Source organism: Sinohyriopsis cumingii, chromosome 12 (genome assembly GCF_028554795.1).
Source record: "Sinohyriopsis cumingii isolate HCF-2022 chromosome 12, ASM2855479v2, whole genome shotgun sequence".
In the NCBI taxonomy this organism is placed as follows: Eukaryota; Metazoa; Mollusca; class Bivalvia; order Unionida; family Unionidae; genus Sinohyriopsis; species Sinohyriopsis cumingii.
In genome coordinates this window covers 34,781,112-34,797,930 of record NC_142972.1, presented here as the reverse complement: position 1 = coordinate 34,797,930, position 16,819 = coordinate 34,781,112, and the positions used below count along the sequence as shown (strand labels likewise).

Below are 16,819 nucleotides of genomic sequence, written 5' to 3'. Positions count from 1 at the left end.
TCAAGAATAGCATACATATTTTTTACATATGATCATATATGTCTAAATATGCATTTATTTTGGAAACGTGTTCTGTTCTAAGAATATTATAATCGAATTTACATCTTGTACTAGCAAGAAATGTTTACGATTCCCACTGTATCTATATTTATCCCCTCACTAAGTGACATATTTTGCATGTCATTTTTATATTCCCTAGCCACGAGTGGAAGCATTGTCATAGAGAAAGATCTTCAAAATGAGAAAAGCAGGACATTCACAGTGAATATTTCTGCGATGGATCGACGGAATACTGTAACACAAGTTTTGAAGATACGACGTAAGTACAGATTTGAGGCCATCTGAAAAGATGCAATAACGCCGGCTGCAACATTTCTTATTTCCTTGACAATTTTTTTAACATTTCCTATTTCCTTGACATTTTTTAACATTTACGTTTTTTTCTTTCTCACTTATACGTAAACTTTCTTCCTCGCTATCGAGACCTCCATACCTATGCATGATGGATGAGACTCGATTTGTTACTTCTAAAGTTTCGATGTTGATAATTTCCTTTAATTTTGAATTATAAAAGACAACCATTCTTTATAGAAAATACAACTTCGATATTTGTTTTTAAATTTTATTTCTCTTTGAATTGGTATTGATAAAATGACGTGTAGATCACAGGAGTTGTGTTTCATTTTGACGAATATAGGTTTGGAGAGTTCTGTTATTGATCACATTTCAGCTTAAACTGTTTCTTACCTGTCCTCATAGACTAATTGATGTCCTTGAAGAAAAACTGTTTGACCTTTCACACTAACTGACATTTGCCAATATCAAATTAAAGAAATATGGTAAACGAATTAATAAGAGAGTCATCGTTAAGTAATTTCCACATAACATGATGAAAAGAAGTTGTATTGACTCATTGTTGATTGTCGATTGCAATATTTAAATCAACGTTCCGATGCTTTACACGAATCTTCAGAAAATGAGAAGTTAAAAGTTTACATATAAAATAATCGTTCCTGCTGATATAAATTATCTCTTATAATATTTTGTTTTTCATTTTAATCGTAATTCTAAACAGTTAATATATTACCAAATATTCAGCCAGTGCTATTAGCGGTGGAAGCACATCAACCGCGTCCCTCGCATTACTACTCGACAGGTCCTAAGCAACAAAACTTCGAGGAAACAAAAAGAGTTATTCAACATTAATGATCCACGATTCTGCAAACTGATTATTTCAAATTCTGGAAATCAAAGTCATGCAAGACATACTCATTTTAAAGCTACACGTGATATTTGCTTGAAATCCAGTGGTTACTGTTATGAGCAGGACTTCTCTTCATTAATAAATAAAGGAGAATATAAACTCGTGTGTGTGTGTGTGTTTTGGATTTTTAATGTAACTTTAACAAGTTTTCAGTCATATCGCTACGATGTCTGCAGTGTCAGTTTATTGTGATCTCAAGCACTGAGGCATCATGCCGCAGTCATATAGCATGATGTCCCACCCAGTCACATTATCACATTACCAGGGCAACCAGTCCTATCACTAACCTCTTAACGCTGAGCGCCAAGTGAGGCAGCTCTTAGTACCATTTTTATGAGTCTTTGGTATGACATGACCGGGGTTCGAAATCGCGACCTCCCGTATCAGAGGCGGACACTCAACCACTTCGGCCACTGGAACGGTCAAACGCAAGGGTCATATGTCCTCTGAATCACGATATAGACACCCTGTAGTCAATCTTTTTCTGAGGTTTTGTTAATGTAAGGACGTATACCGAATTTGCATAAAGTTCTACGATCTTTGTTGTGCAATCCAAGTTGTCGTATGCTTGGAATCTTACTCTATAAACGACTCATCCAAATGAAGGCGCATGCTAAATTTGGTTAGAATCAGCAATCGTATCTACCTTTATGCTGCAAAAACACAACTAGGCGGAAATTTTTTTTCTTCTTCATAAATCCTCAAGCAGTATCGTGAAACGATGTAAATATAACTTAGTCAGATATATGACACAATAAAGTTATATTCTAAAACTTGCTTAAATCTAACAATTTCCGGGTAAAATAATCCTGCAGAAAGAAATTGTAGGTGATCGACTAATCATGTGCCATAGCTCATGATGTTGTAGAATCATGAAAATCAAACTATTTGAGGATCTTATCAGCATAAATTTGCACGTCAGGTTGGTTGACATCCATATATCCTTGGTAACATCATACTGTGGAAATGAAAGTTAGGACAGAAAAGCAGAGGTCATAACACCTTTTAATGATGATATGAAAGACACAAAATCAAACTCTTTCGAAATATCATCAATATAAGTCTACGTGCTGCAGTTTGGTTACAATTCAAGTAACCCCAGTATAGTTATTTTCCTGGAACTATATTATTAATTGACACACAGACGGACAGATAATGTGATTATTATACTCTTTTTAGCGTTGCCACATATAACTATCTCACTGATTTGTTAATATCAAAACGGTGATCACTTATTTTATACCCACCCCTGCCAAGTATTCAGCTGATGTTCTTGTAACGCACAGAGAGCCATGGAACCAAATCCACCAAATCTATTGGTTTAATTTTGTTTTTAAAAGTAATAGCTACATAGGTTAATCACAACTAGTTACAATGTGGTTTTCCATTATTAAATTTCCATATTCTGTGTTTTAATGCCAAATCTTTGTTCGAACTTATCTCAGTATTAGACTCCCTCACTTATAACGCGGGTCCTTGTATGGCTACCAGTAGGAGTATTTATACAAAATATACGTAAGCTGTTCCACTTTACGTTGATACTTTTGAAACAGGTCCGAATCATGAGGAGACAGGCACCATATAGTCTGTGAGACATTTACAGAGGTAAATGAAGTTTGGCTGAATTTAAATCTCGAAGATATTGTTTTAGTACTATTCAACCCAAGATCTCCGTGCCCGAGAATCACGGAAAATTTATTGTTTAAAACAACTCGAAAAGATAAAATAATCTATTAGGCTATGGTAAATTTAGCAAAATATGTATCAGACGGTTTAGAATTTAATTTTGTTTTTATCAAGAAGATTTTAATATTTTTGTTGAGCTAGAGTTTGGTGATCATTTTGGAGTTCATGTGCTTGTCCGTATGTACGTCCGTACGTCCATACCCCTTCACCCTACATTTACACTGATTCTAAACATTTTACTTTCCAGCTTCATATTTACATCATTATTACTGCGTAGAAAACAATACAAACCTCTTTTACATAGATTTATGGATTATTTCAGTTATTGGCACAACGACAACGACGACCATAACAACGGCTTCCACTATCCGAGTTACAGAGGAATTAATTACACAGCCACCCTCGATAGAAGTACCTATTCTAACGGCCTCCACTAGCCGAGTTACAGAGGAATTAGTTACGCCGCCACCTTTGATAGAAGTACCTAATCTAACCGATGGGAATCCTACAGGTATGCTAAACATTAAAACAAAACTTATCCTTAGAATTTTCCAGTATGCATACTCAGATAATCTCCTAAGTGGTTTTAACAACTCTGAACATAAATTTACATCATTTTACTTGCACTGAAAATTGTCAAACTGCAATATATATATATATATATATATATATATATATATATATATATATATATATATATATATATATATATATATATATATATATATATATATATATATATATATACTTATGAATGGCATTGTCATTCCCATTAGTAGAACTAAACATTTTCATATGATTGAACACGACGAAAATTTGGGATTGAAGTGATATTCATGATATATGGAAAATTCTTCATAGTTATTTACAGTCATATGAAGAAAGCATGCTTTAATCTTGTTTACGCAAGGAAACGATTCTATTGCAGGGACGTACTTATTAAAATTTTCGTTGAGTTATTTTGTAGGAAATATGTCCGTTCGTGATCTATATACCTTCTTCATGACAAACTGAACATGATGCCAGTCGCAGAAGTATTCTATGAAAAAGACTGATTCAAACATAAAAAAGTACCAAATCGCAAATGTCGCAGTTTAATTTGAATGAATTTTCCTTCTCTCAAAATGACTTTAATGACTTTTAAAACTTGTGCCCTCGTGTACTACTTCGCAGCAAAGAAAACAACGTTTGTCTTGATTAAATCTTTCAGATACTCTTTCAACGACAACAGTTTCCACCAACCGACTGACAGATACACTAATTACAACGCCAATGTCGATGAAAGTATCCGTTCCAAGCGATTGGAAACCTACAAGTATGCTAAATTTATAAAAAATTTCATCATTGTGCATTTTCCCGTATGGTTCCTCAAAGCAGCGCCAGTGTTTTTAAATACTATAACAATTTTAAACACACTAATGATATGGCAAAAATTTAAATCGCAATTATTACTGCTTATTATATAGTTATGAACTGCATTGTCATTCATACCGGACAGTGTTTCTTTTGTTAACACTAAACAGTTTCTTACGATTGACTATGAGATAAATTTAGGGTTTGATTGACCATGAGATAAATTTGGGGTTGAATATACGACTATAATTGATGTTCATGGTTTTTCCACAGACTGTATGCATAAGGGGATGACCCTGGTGCAGAAGCACATTTGTAATAACTAGTTTGGAGATTAAGTTTTGGCCGACAACAGAAATAAAAAAAGTGAGAAGCATGAAGCTTTGTAAAATTCAACAAATAATTTATTTTCCTAAAATACAAAGTGAAAATTGAAAACAAATACTTATGGCATTGCGAATTAAATCCCTAATAAACTTAGATTTAGAGACACATGTCCTAATGGTTACAGTTCTGAATACACTTTAGTGGATATCCAAATTAAATTCAACGCTGGAAGTGTTAAGTGCCTGTTGTTCTCGTGTAGTAGTGATCTGCCAATAGTCTTTTGTTGGATCACAATACTAAATCCAAGAATATGTTGTTTTTTTTTGAAATTTCACTATAAAGTCAAGTCTCTATTTCCAAGAATGTTATTTATAAAGAGCACTTTAAATTTGATGTGAATACATAATTTGAATAAATAAATTCCATCCCAAATGATACTATTGGACGCTACAATAATACATTTGATTCTGCTAAGATCTTAAAGCACGAATAAATAATTTCTATAAGAACAATGCTATATAGTACTCAACTTGACATCAGATCACAGTTAGTATAAGCTTTTACCTAATGTACAAACCAGAAGATTCCTAATGTTTAGATGATAAAATAAATATAATAAAGAACATGGAAACACATTGTCCTTGACTCAGGCATAGATAATAATTCTTAAAGTTAACCCATACACATAGAGACAATATTTAGCTATGTATTAGTTGTTTACAGAATAAAAATCAATGATTGAGGTCAAGTAGAAAATGAACATGATTTTGGACAAGGTCAAGTCTGTCATACAAGGTCATATTATCAGTAACATATAAGAAATTATAAAAACTAAAAATCTAAGAAACAGTACAAATTAAATATACATAACAATATGGGATGCTATTGCCATAGCCTGACATAAGAAGAATGTCTCCGGTTTTTTAGTATGTATTCTTTATGGGGCTTGAAACGTAAATTTGCGCATTGCAGAGAGGATAAGTGGGAACACTATAACGAGGTATTGACGGATGTATCAGTTGTGCAAATCTTTGTACTGATTTGATTTCTCCATTCTCTGTCGAGTTTGAAGATGTATACAAGTGACTGGATTTATAGCTTTATTTTGATAACAGATGACGTTTAAGGCCAGGGGTATATCCTCCCGGATGAGTATGGCTGCTTTCTGTGAATTATACAAGAACAGACTTCAAGATTTTCCAATAACCTCTGTATACCTTTCCAATATTCTTTTTATAGGTATTCAGATTAAGAAAATGGCAGTTAAACGGTTAAAAATAAGAAACAAACTTGTATCTGAATCCTGGACATTATTTGTGACCAGTAGAGCGTCAATACCTTGCAAAGTCTCTTGTAATTAGTTCACTATTTCTTGCCCAATTTTCAATAAATATTTTAGCGTATACTTAAAGATTAGTTTTAATGCCATGTTGTCTGTGTTCTCACGTAGAAAAACGTCGATCCCCCAAAAAATCGACTATTTGAAGTTTTTTATGTTATACAGTGACAATCATGAAGGCGTTGCAGCTGCTTTGACACTCCAGTGGACAAACATTTATTCTGGCTGTAATTACGTAATTGGTTAGTGATATTATGGTGAACGGTCCATTATTACATGCTATCCTTTAATGTTAGACTAATTCAATGATTGGAGTGGGTGAATCGAGTAATTAAATTACAAAACAACGTGAAAAGATTTTTTGATATGCAACAGAAAAAAATTAAACTACCCATTACTCAAGGTAATCGTTCAACAATATAGGTTTACTTATCATAAATGAAAATATACCTCCAACTTTGACGGAACTATTTTAAATTATTGTTGTAACTTATTTATACATTTCGTCTGAATATCTTTGTACAGGCCAATACCTGTCTTTATTTTCATTTTCTTTCTTTATTTGATGACTTCTTCTGCAATATATTTCCACGTATTTACTTTAATGTCTGTGAATCTGGACTACTTTCTTTTGATTTTTTTCTCTCAATGCTTGTATACATCATACTTTTTTAAAATTAGATTTCGTGTATGTCCATGTACACACGGCTATTATTATATAGTTGGTATTTCTCGGGAAAGGTCTTACATCGGTTACCAGACTCATACCCCAATTGATATTACTTGAATAACGTTGATAAATTATGTTTAAAAGAAGCAATAAACTAAAAGTAGAACTGTTAACTGATCAATTTTTTCATATAGATCACTTATTGACAGATAAAGACATTATTTATCAAGGATACATCAATGGCACATAAGTTTGGTGTTTGTTCTAAAAAGAGCAAGTGCTCATATATATATATATATATATATATATATATATATATATATATATATATATATATATATATATATATATATATATATCTCTGTGTGTGTGTGTGTTCATTACAGATCCTGTGGTGACATCTGGCATAGCACCGAGCTATAGCTATAGTAATATTTGGACTGTCACAGCTACAACCACAGAAAGAGAAAAAGGTAGTGTCATACTTTATACTATTTCGTTGTTATTGAAGAAACTCCTGTTAAGTCAGAAAAGAACCTGTCTACTCTCTCTAAACGGTTTACCTCGAGAGTCGAGGTTTGACTAACTCAAACTTTCATACCGCCTTTACAACTAGGACAGTGTAACGTCAGAAGAACACATTGAGTAAGAGAATCGTCATCTAATTATTCTGAAGAAATGTTATCCATAATACTCATTGTCGGTGGGTGACTATGGTCTTGGCTCTAAATATTCTTTCACAAGTAAAACGTACAACTACCTTCAGAAAGTGACTGAATTAAACTACTCACATTACACGGCGGAAAAAGTCACACATAACAAGCGTTGATGCATTTAAATGCAACGATTAAATGGGTTGTAGAAAAGCAGTTTCACTAAGACGAATTTGTGAATATATACATTTTTATTAGGCGATAGTCACTTGATCTGAAAGAGCCAGGCATGCCTGTTAGTTGAATAAGAACATAGTAGAATTATGTATGGAATATAAAATTGCATAAAACAGAATACACGAAGTTTGTCTTAATATTCTTTGATTACTTACATTGTTTCTTACCACATTTCAAAATTTAAACGATTTCAGTCATTAAAGCAAGAAATTAATATGATGAAAATGAATGTAGCACTGTATGTTGGTGTCCAAGTCCTGCATAAAAATAACCTGAAAATCATAAAACCTTTGAATTTGAGCTTAATATTTAGCCTGAACCTATCAAAAGGAATATTTCTTTCTAAAGCTTACTTTTGATTGGCTGAGACTGAAAGCTGAATCTTAAGCTCCAGCTTAGATTTACATGATTGCGCGTGTGTTTAATCTCTTTTTGATATTTAGCTATACCTCAACAATGCAGTGAAAATGAACGAATACTTTGCATTAGTTTAATAATTTAAGAGACTATCAATTAATGACGAATGAGATATTTATACCTCAGTAATAAGCTTGACCTGAATTTTGTGTGTGTTATAGGAGACAGAATACCACCGAGTAAAGATATCCACAACCCTGTCTTATACATAATCATTCCCTTAGCTGGTGAGTTGAAACATTTTGCAAATAAGTGATGAAAACAGCGTATAAAAGATTACTTTCGGAAATTTGTCTGTGAGCGTCGAGGTTTGCATAACTGAAGCTTGTCGTATCGCCATGACAATTAGGACAGTGTAACGTCATAAGATCACACATCGTTTAAAAGAATTGTTGTCTAATTATTCTGAAGAAATATTGTCCATCATATTAATTACCGGTATTTGTCCTTAGTTATGGCTATAACTATTATTTTACAAGTAAAATGTACAACTACTTTCAGAAAGTCACTGAATTAAACCTCTAATATATTCCGTGGCTGGAAAAGTCACACTTAACAGGAGTTGACGCATTAAAATGCAATGCTTAAATGGGCTCTAGAAAGGCGGTTTCACTAGAACGAATTTGTGAATATATAAATTTTTATTAGGCGTACGTCACTTGATCCGAATGAGTCAGGCATTCGTATTAGTTGAATAAAGAGCGTAGCAGAATTTTTTTCTAGAATATAAAAATTACACGAGTCAGAATATACGAGGTTTGTCTTCATAATCTTTGCATACTTACACTGTTTCTTACCACATTTCAAAACTTAAACGATTTCAGTCATTTACAGCAAAACAATAATATGATGAAAATGAAGGTAGCACTGTATATTGGTGTCGAGGTCCTTTATGAAAAATAACCTAACATTCATAATACTCTTCAGTTTGGGCTTAACATTCGGCATGAACCAATAATAAGGTATGCATCTTTCAAAAGCTTACGTTTGATTGGCTGAGACTGGAAACTGAATCTGAAGCTCCAGCTCAGATTTACATGATTGTGTGTGTGTGTGTGTGTGTGTGTGTTTAGTCTCTCTTTGATATTTATTTAAACCTCAACAATTCAGTGAAAATGAACGAATGCTTTGCATTAGTTTAAGAATTTAAGAGAAAATAACAATTAATGACGAATTATATATTTATACCACAGTAATACATTTGATCTGAATTTTGTCTGTGTTACAGGAGACAGGATACCACCGAGTAAAGATATCCACAACACAGTCCTATACATAGTCATTCCCTTAGCTGGTGAGTAGCAACATTTTCCAAACAAGTGATGAAAACAGCGTGTAAAATTGTACACTGACCATTAACATTTTTCCTGCAAATGGACGTATTTTAATTTTTAACGTTATTATTGCTGTGAGTAAAATGGTAAATATTTCATGTTCATACGATTATATTCTTGTAATAACATTGAGATATCATTAATCTCAGCTAAATAGTACTTAAACATTACTCAGAAAATTGGAGTTTTATTTAATATACATGTAGATCGTTCTGTTTATTGGAACTAGCATATGTTCTTTAAAGATCCATTGATAATAGGTGTAAGTTAAGGTGAATATTGCTTACCCTGTGGCAGCACTTAACCAGCGATTGATTAATTAACTGAGTGCCTGATTTTGCAATCTTTCAGTATTGGCGATTATTGCTGTTTCAGCTATAATTATTGTCTGGATAAAAAGGTCAGTAACGTGTGTTCTGTTAATGCTTGTTATGAGCTCAAATTATTTATCACACACACACACACACACACACACACACACATGTATAAACGATACAAATAGCATTATCATCCAGGTTAGAGAATTATAAATTCTGACTCTACGGAGATTCGAACTCCTATCCGCGGGTAAACGGCACCAATCGCGTTGCCTGTAGCATATACTCATTTACCATCACGATCATGACACATAACCAAAAAGTGATGCTACACTGTTGGTGGTATAGGTATCCGTGCATAGCAGACACACCCACAAACCGACCTAGTAATTAATTTTCTTCTGTACACAAAGCTAATCTGGTCAGAAATCAAGGTATAAAGAAATAATTATAGGAATACGAATATACACAAACCAGAACAGTAAGTGCTATCTCTAAGTACGAATTTATAATTCTTTAACTTGTATGATAATGCTATTTTGTATCGTATTTATAACAAAATTATTTTAATATTATCAAGCATTGCCTTATGGAATTTAGGGATAGCACTTTTGAGAGAGAGAGAGAGAGAGAGAGAGAGAGAGAGAGAGAGATGTTCCAAGCTGGAATAGAATGAAACGTGAGGGACGTGTCGAAGGTTAGGACTCGATATGAACTGGAGCCAACTCGCTCAAACAATGGAAATTAGCAATTTATATGCTGTTCCATACTATAGAAGTTCAAGGAACAATTAATATGGTATTCCATGCTATAGAAGTTCAAGGAATAATTTATATGCTGTTCCCTACTATAGAAGTTCAAGGGACTGTTTATATGCTGTTCATACTACAGAACTTTAAGGAACCCTATATATGCTTTTCCACAGTACAGAAGTTCAAAGAACAATTGATATAATGTCCCATACATTAGAAGTTCAAGGAACATTTTACATGTTGTTCCTTGGTATAGAAGTTCAAGGAGCAATTGATATGCTGTCCCATACAATAGAAGTTCAAGGAACATTTTACATGAGGTTCCTTGCTACAGAAGTTCAAGGAGCAATTTATATGCTGTTTCGTACTGTATAAATTCAAGGAACAATTGATATGCAGTTTCATGCTATAGAAGTTCAAGGAACAATTTATGTACTGTTCCATACAATAGAAGTTTAAGGAACAATGGATATAATGTTCCATATTATAAACGTTCAAGTATAAATTTATATACTGTTCCATACTATAAAAGTTCAAGGAACAGTTTATATACTGTTCCATACAATAGAAGTTTAAGGAACAATGGATATAATGTTCCATATTATAAACGTTCAAGTATAAATTTATATACTGTTCCATACAATAGAAGTTCAAGGATAAATTTATATACTGTTCCATACTATAAAAGTTCAAGGAACAATGGATGTTCCATATTATAAACGTTCAAGGTTAAATTTATGTACTGTTCCATACTATAGAAGTTCAAGGAACAATTTATATACTGTTCCATACAATAGAAGTTTAAGGAACAATGGATATAATGTTCCATATTATAAACGTTCAAGTATAAATTTATATACTGTTCCATACTATAAAAGTTCAAGGAACAATTTATATACTGTTCCATACTATAGAAGTTCAAGGATAAATTTATATACTGTTCCATACTATAGAAGTTCAAGGAACAATGGATGTTCCATATTATAAACGTTCAAGGTTAAATTTATATACTGTTCCATACTATAGAAGTTCAAGGATAAATTTATATGCCGTTCCATACTATAGAAGTTCAAGGATAAATTTATATACTGTTCCATACTATAAAAGTTAAAGGAACAATGGATATAATGTTCCATATTATAAACGTTCAAGGTTAAATTTATATACTGTTCCATACTATAGAAGTTCAAGGATAAATTTATATACTGTTCCATACTATAAAAGTTCATGGAACAATTTATATGCCGTTCCATACTATAGAAGTTCATGGAACAATTTATATGCCGTTCCTTACTATAGAAGTTCATGGAACAATTTATATGCCGTTCCATACTATAGAAGTTCAAGGAACAATTTATATGGTGTTCCATACTATAAAAGTTCATGGAACAATTTATATGCCGTTCCTTACTATAGAAGTTCATGGAACAATTTATATGCCGTTCCATACTATAGAAGTTCAAGGAACAATTTATATACTGTTCCATACTATAAAAGTTCATGGAACAATTTATATGCCGTTCCTTACTATAGAAGTTCAAGGAACAATTTATATGCAGTTTCATGCTATAGAAGTTCAAAGAACAATTATATATAATGTCCCATACAATAGAAGTTCAAGGAACATTTTATATGCTGTTCCATACAATAGAAGTTCAAAGAAAAATTATATATAATGTCCCGTACAATAGACGTTCAAGGAACGTTTTATATCCTGTTCCATACTATAGAAGTTCAAGGAACATTTTATGTGCTATTCGATACCATAGAAGTTTAAGGAACATTTTATATGCTGTTCCATACAATAGAAGTTCAAGGAACAATTGATATGCAGTTTCATGCTATAGAAGTTCAAGGAACAATTTATATGCTGTTCCGTATTATAGAAGTTCAAAGAATACGTTATGTACTGTTCCATAATATATAAGTTCAAGGAACAATTTATGTGCTATTCCATACTATATAAGTTCAAGGAACAATTTATATGGTGTTTCATGCTATAGAAGTTCAAGGAACAATATATATATATATATATATATATATATATATATATATATATATATATATATATACTGTTCCATACTATAGAAGTTCAAGGAACAATTTATATGGTGTTCCATACTATAGAAGTTCAAGGAACAATATATATACTGTTCCATACTATAGAAGTTCAAGGAAACATTTATATGGTGTTCCCTACTATAGAAGTTCCAGGGACTGTTTATATGCTGTTCATACTATAGAACTTCAAGGAACCCTATATATGCTTTTCCATAGTATAGAAGTTCAAAGAACAATTTATATAATGTCCCATACAATAGAAGTTCAAGGAACATTTTACATGCTGTTCCTTGCTATAGAAGTTAAAAGAACAGTTTATATAATGTCCCATACAATAGAAGTTCAAGGAACATTTTACATGCTGTTCCTTGCTATAGAAGTTAAAAGAACAATTTATATACTGTTCCAAACTACAGAAGTTCAAGGAACATTTTGTATGCTGTTCCATACAATAGAAGTTCAAGGAACAATTGATGTGCTGTTCCATGCCAAAGAAGTGCGTAGAATAATGCATATGCTTCAAGTGGTGCTGAGATTTGCTCTCACATGCCATTACAATATGATGAATGTTGCCAGGCATATTTTGTACATTTTAAAACAGAGATAAACTTAAAGCTCAAAAGTACGAGAACAATTTTAATAAGAAGATACAGATTTGCCTTTTTCTTGTCTAGGCATCCAATAATAAACGGATACAGAAAGCTGAAAGAAAATGCCAATGACTTAGAGGAAGCTCAAGAGGCACGATTTGATAACCCGACCTACTTTATGATAACTAGTCAGAAGACGTGATATGCGGTGCATTTGTCTGAAGAACAAGCGAGTTTCAAGTACAGACATGCGTTCATCATGCTTCAAGTTATGTCCTTTATGGATCTCGCGTTATCTGTTTAAAGAGTGATTTATTCTGCACTTCTGTTTAGAAAAAGAGCGTTAAAGAATTCTAAGTAGATTTCACAAAACGATGCAAATGAGTAAGTTTCAATTCTGATATAAATCAGTCTGGAAATATGTATGATGTAAAGATGACTGCTGTATATTAAACTTTGCACGACAGACAAGACAGGTGAGATATAACTAGTGTAGTATTAGTGCAGTCTCATTTAGTGGATAATACAAATTAGTAATTGAATTGGGACGGAGTTATCCTGCTTTTTCCAAGGTCCATGACTGACGAAAGTATTGCAAACAGCGCATTCCCTACAGGAAAAGAAATTTCATCTACCAAAAATATTACTCAACAAACTGAGTAACTTATTCAGATGATAATACTTTCCAATAACCATTTTGAATCAAACTCTACGATAGATTCGAGTCATCGTTTCTTTTCTTTTCATAAAATTAAAGCAGTTTGACATATTCGTTTATCTGTAGCGATATCCTGTCAGAGTTTATCTTTTTGCAATTTGCAAATACGGCTATTTGTTTTTTATTTTTACTTTTCTTTCCTCAATACTTGTGTAAATTCAAACTAAATCACGTTTTCAAAGAGGCCGTTTGGACCTAATTAGTCTAACAAAGGTTATAGAAATATATACCAATTAACCACGGCAATCCTAAATCAATGTTGCATCATTTTCTATGATTAATCTTCAGATACTGATATACACTAACTGAAGTTGCTTAATCAATCACCTTGGTTCTTCCATTCTGTAAAATTTTGTATCGTTGTTACCTTTAACATTGGTGCTAAGCTATTTGCTGATGGTTCTTTGACACATACCACCTTATGTATTAGATAAGAAATCAAGTCTATAGACTGTTAAATTATACATGTTAAAGATTCTATCCATTGTATGTGTTAGAAAGTCAGCATGTTATTTGCGTATGAATACTTCAAATTAGCCCCAATGTTCCCCTGTCAAACAGAGACGACGAACTGCAGCTACGGTGTACACGACACGCAATATCCAAACCTACTCATGATGCATACTTTGTATTAAGAGAAGCAGTGTGTTGTGTGATTTCAAAAATATGTTTTACCCATTAATTTGCCATTTCTTAAATTTTTAACATTTAATTTCTAATTCTTGCTTTCATTCTTTTTTGAGAAAGAGAAAACTAATTGATATACAGGCTTGCTATAATAATCTCTTTTGTATGATGCAAGTGTCCCGCTGTGTTGTATTTATTATGGTCAGTTGCTTGGTCAGGCTGGTCATATCATCTTCCTTCCCTCAGAAGGGTACTGAAGCGGCTGCTAGGGGTAGAAACCATTCCTCATTGGTTAGGACTGGAAGGTAGAATCGATCGACCAACGTACTGAAAATTTATATTTGGAATCTCAGTAACCATTGACAGGTTGGAATGCTTCAGTGACTGTAACATATGTGAAAGGTAAACGTATACATATGCTTAGTTGTTAAAATATTTGCATTACTTTCTTGTTCATAGAATGTGCTTTATTTTTGTTTGCAGAATATGATGGCATAAATCTGTGTATACTGTTAAAGATTAACGTTATGTTTTCTCTCAGTTTGTTCATATCTTTTAATTAAATTTATCTGCTAACAGAATGCTCTTGTTTTCTTTTGAGACATTATTACCTTTGTCGTTAGTTTCATTGTTTGTTTATGCTCGATACTTATTGTAATCAATTGTGTTAGAAAAAAATACAAAAGTGATAACTTTTTTTCATGCTAACTGCTTCCTATCTTTGGATTTCCTTACATCTATTTCTTTCTTATTTTTAATACATATATAAGTATCGAAACTTTCCGAAATTACACCATAAAAATAATATAATTAAATTCAGTATAACAAATATCATAGTAGCAATAGCTTCCTTTACGTTCTTGATCCACATATTTCTCTTCTGCAACGTTCCCGTTGTGCTCTACACATAAATTGGAAAATAGGTAAGTTACACAGATTGATCCTTTAAATATATCAGTTTAAAGATAGACAAAAATATATGGCACGCGAAGGTTTATCAATGAAATTGTTACAGACGAATATAAAGACTTAAGTCGAGGGAAGTAGTGTGTGTGAACCGAGTGTCACTCTACTCCCGGGTATCACACAGGGAACTTCTGTGGAGGGGATGTTTAGAAAATTACTCGTAAAAACAGTGCATGACTTCTCAAACACGATAAGGGTGAACATACTATTGTACTTCTAACAGTTAAACATAAGTAAGGTAGGTATACAGCCATGGGTACTATAAACAATAATTCTTTTTAGGTTAAGTGAGCCCAGAACAATCACGTACTTCAAGACTATCTGTTGACACAAAGGATATCTGCTTAATACCTCCTTCAGTCCTCACATCACTTTATTAGCAGCAGACTCAGTCTCTTCTTGTAAATAGTTTTACCTCTAGTGTAAATATTTGTATAAACAATCAGTTTACAGCGCACAACAAAGAAACAAAGGAGCTAAAGAAAGAAGACGTATACCAGCTAATTTTTACAAGAAATCTTGACTATAATTTTACTGGGCCTTTGAAACAAAATCAATTATTAGAAGAAGAACTTTTGGACTAGTCTCTATATTAATTCATAGCTCGTTGCCTCATTCACTGGCTTTCTCTATGGTTATCAAAGTTATTCGTCTTTTGTTAATCTCTCTGGAGAAGCTATCAACTCGCTTGTCAATACTTCTCCGTCCCAAGTAGTACTCGATACATTGGTTTACCTGAAAAGTACTATTTGTCATGAAGATCTGACAACAATTGGCAGGCATATTGCCAGAATAGTAAATTTTTGACACCAAAACATAGGACCAACAAATAATTTGTAATAACATTTTCTTTCTCAGAAGTGTCAAAAGAGTAGTTTCAGATCAAAAACGGTTTCATTTTGAGGTGAATGCGTAGTCTCCATAAAAAATATGCTTTTATTTTAAAAGGTTCAGGTCTTTTCATATATTTTTGTCTTAGGTTTTGACTGGTCTCTCTCTCTCTCTCTCTCTCTCTCTCTCTCTCTCCTCAGTCTCTTTGCCAACTGTCAACGACTAAACCGTTTAATGTGATAATAAACTAAGTGAAAAAGTAATACATAACTTTACAAAAGTGAAGGACAGAGCCTGCATGTCAAACCAATGATGTAAGCATTGTTTTGAAGAGGATGAGTTAAAAATAACTACCGGCAGTTTTCTATCAGCGTGTGTAAAAATAAGTGCAAATGGCTAATCTTCTGTTTGAGGACTGTTTAAACAAATATAACTAGTTGTTTAGATGAAGAAAATTTGCTGCAGATTCAAGTTATGCACGCAGTTTATTTATGTAAACTTGTACCGAAACATGTAATGAATTTAAAGTCGATGCTGAATTCTTGGAAGGCGATGACGTATGCTGTGGTCAGTGTCGTACTGATGTGTCAACACTTGTTTGTTGAATCACATAAAAAATATTCCATTGTTTGAATTCTGTGTAAATTTCTACAACTGTTTTTGTCCAAGAATTAATT

At 32.7% G+C, this 16,819-nt stretch overlaps 1 protein-coding gene across 2 annotated transcripts in view; it reads left to right on the top strand.

Moving 5' to 3' along the window:
- LOC149786237 (uncharacterized) overlaps window positions 1-14,926 on the top strand; it is a 31,003-nt gene extending 16,077 nt beyond the window's left edge. The window contains exons 5-12 of one of the 2 annotated variants that reach the window (XM_089976607.1): window positions 200-319; window positions 3,273-3,461; window positions 4,161-4,265; window positions 7,026-7,112; window positions 8,108-8,173; window positions 9,175-9,240; window positions 9,632-9,680; window positions 13,085-14,926. In XM_089976607.1, coding sequence (XP_089832733.1) covers window positions 200-319; window positions 3,273-3,461; window positions 4,161-4,265; window positions 7,026-7,112; window positions 8,108-8,173; window positions 9,175-9,240; window positions 9,632-9,680; window positions 13,085-13,202 — 800 coding nt within the window. In that variant the 3' untranslated portion in view covers window positions 13,203-14,926. The remainder of the gene's footprint in view (window positions 1-199; window positions 320-3,272; window positions 3,462-4,160; window positions 4,266-7,025; window positions 7,113-8,107; window positions 8,174-9,174; window positions 9,241-9,631; window positions 9,681-13,084) is intronic. The other variant, XM_089976608.1, reaches the window with a different exon arrangement.
- Window positions 14,927-16,819: the final 1,893 nt, after the last annotated feature.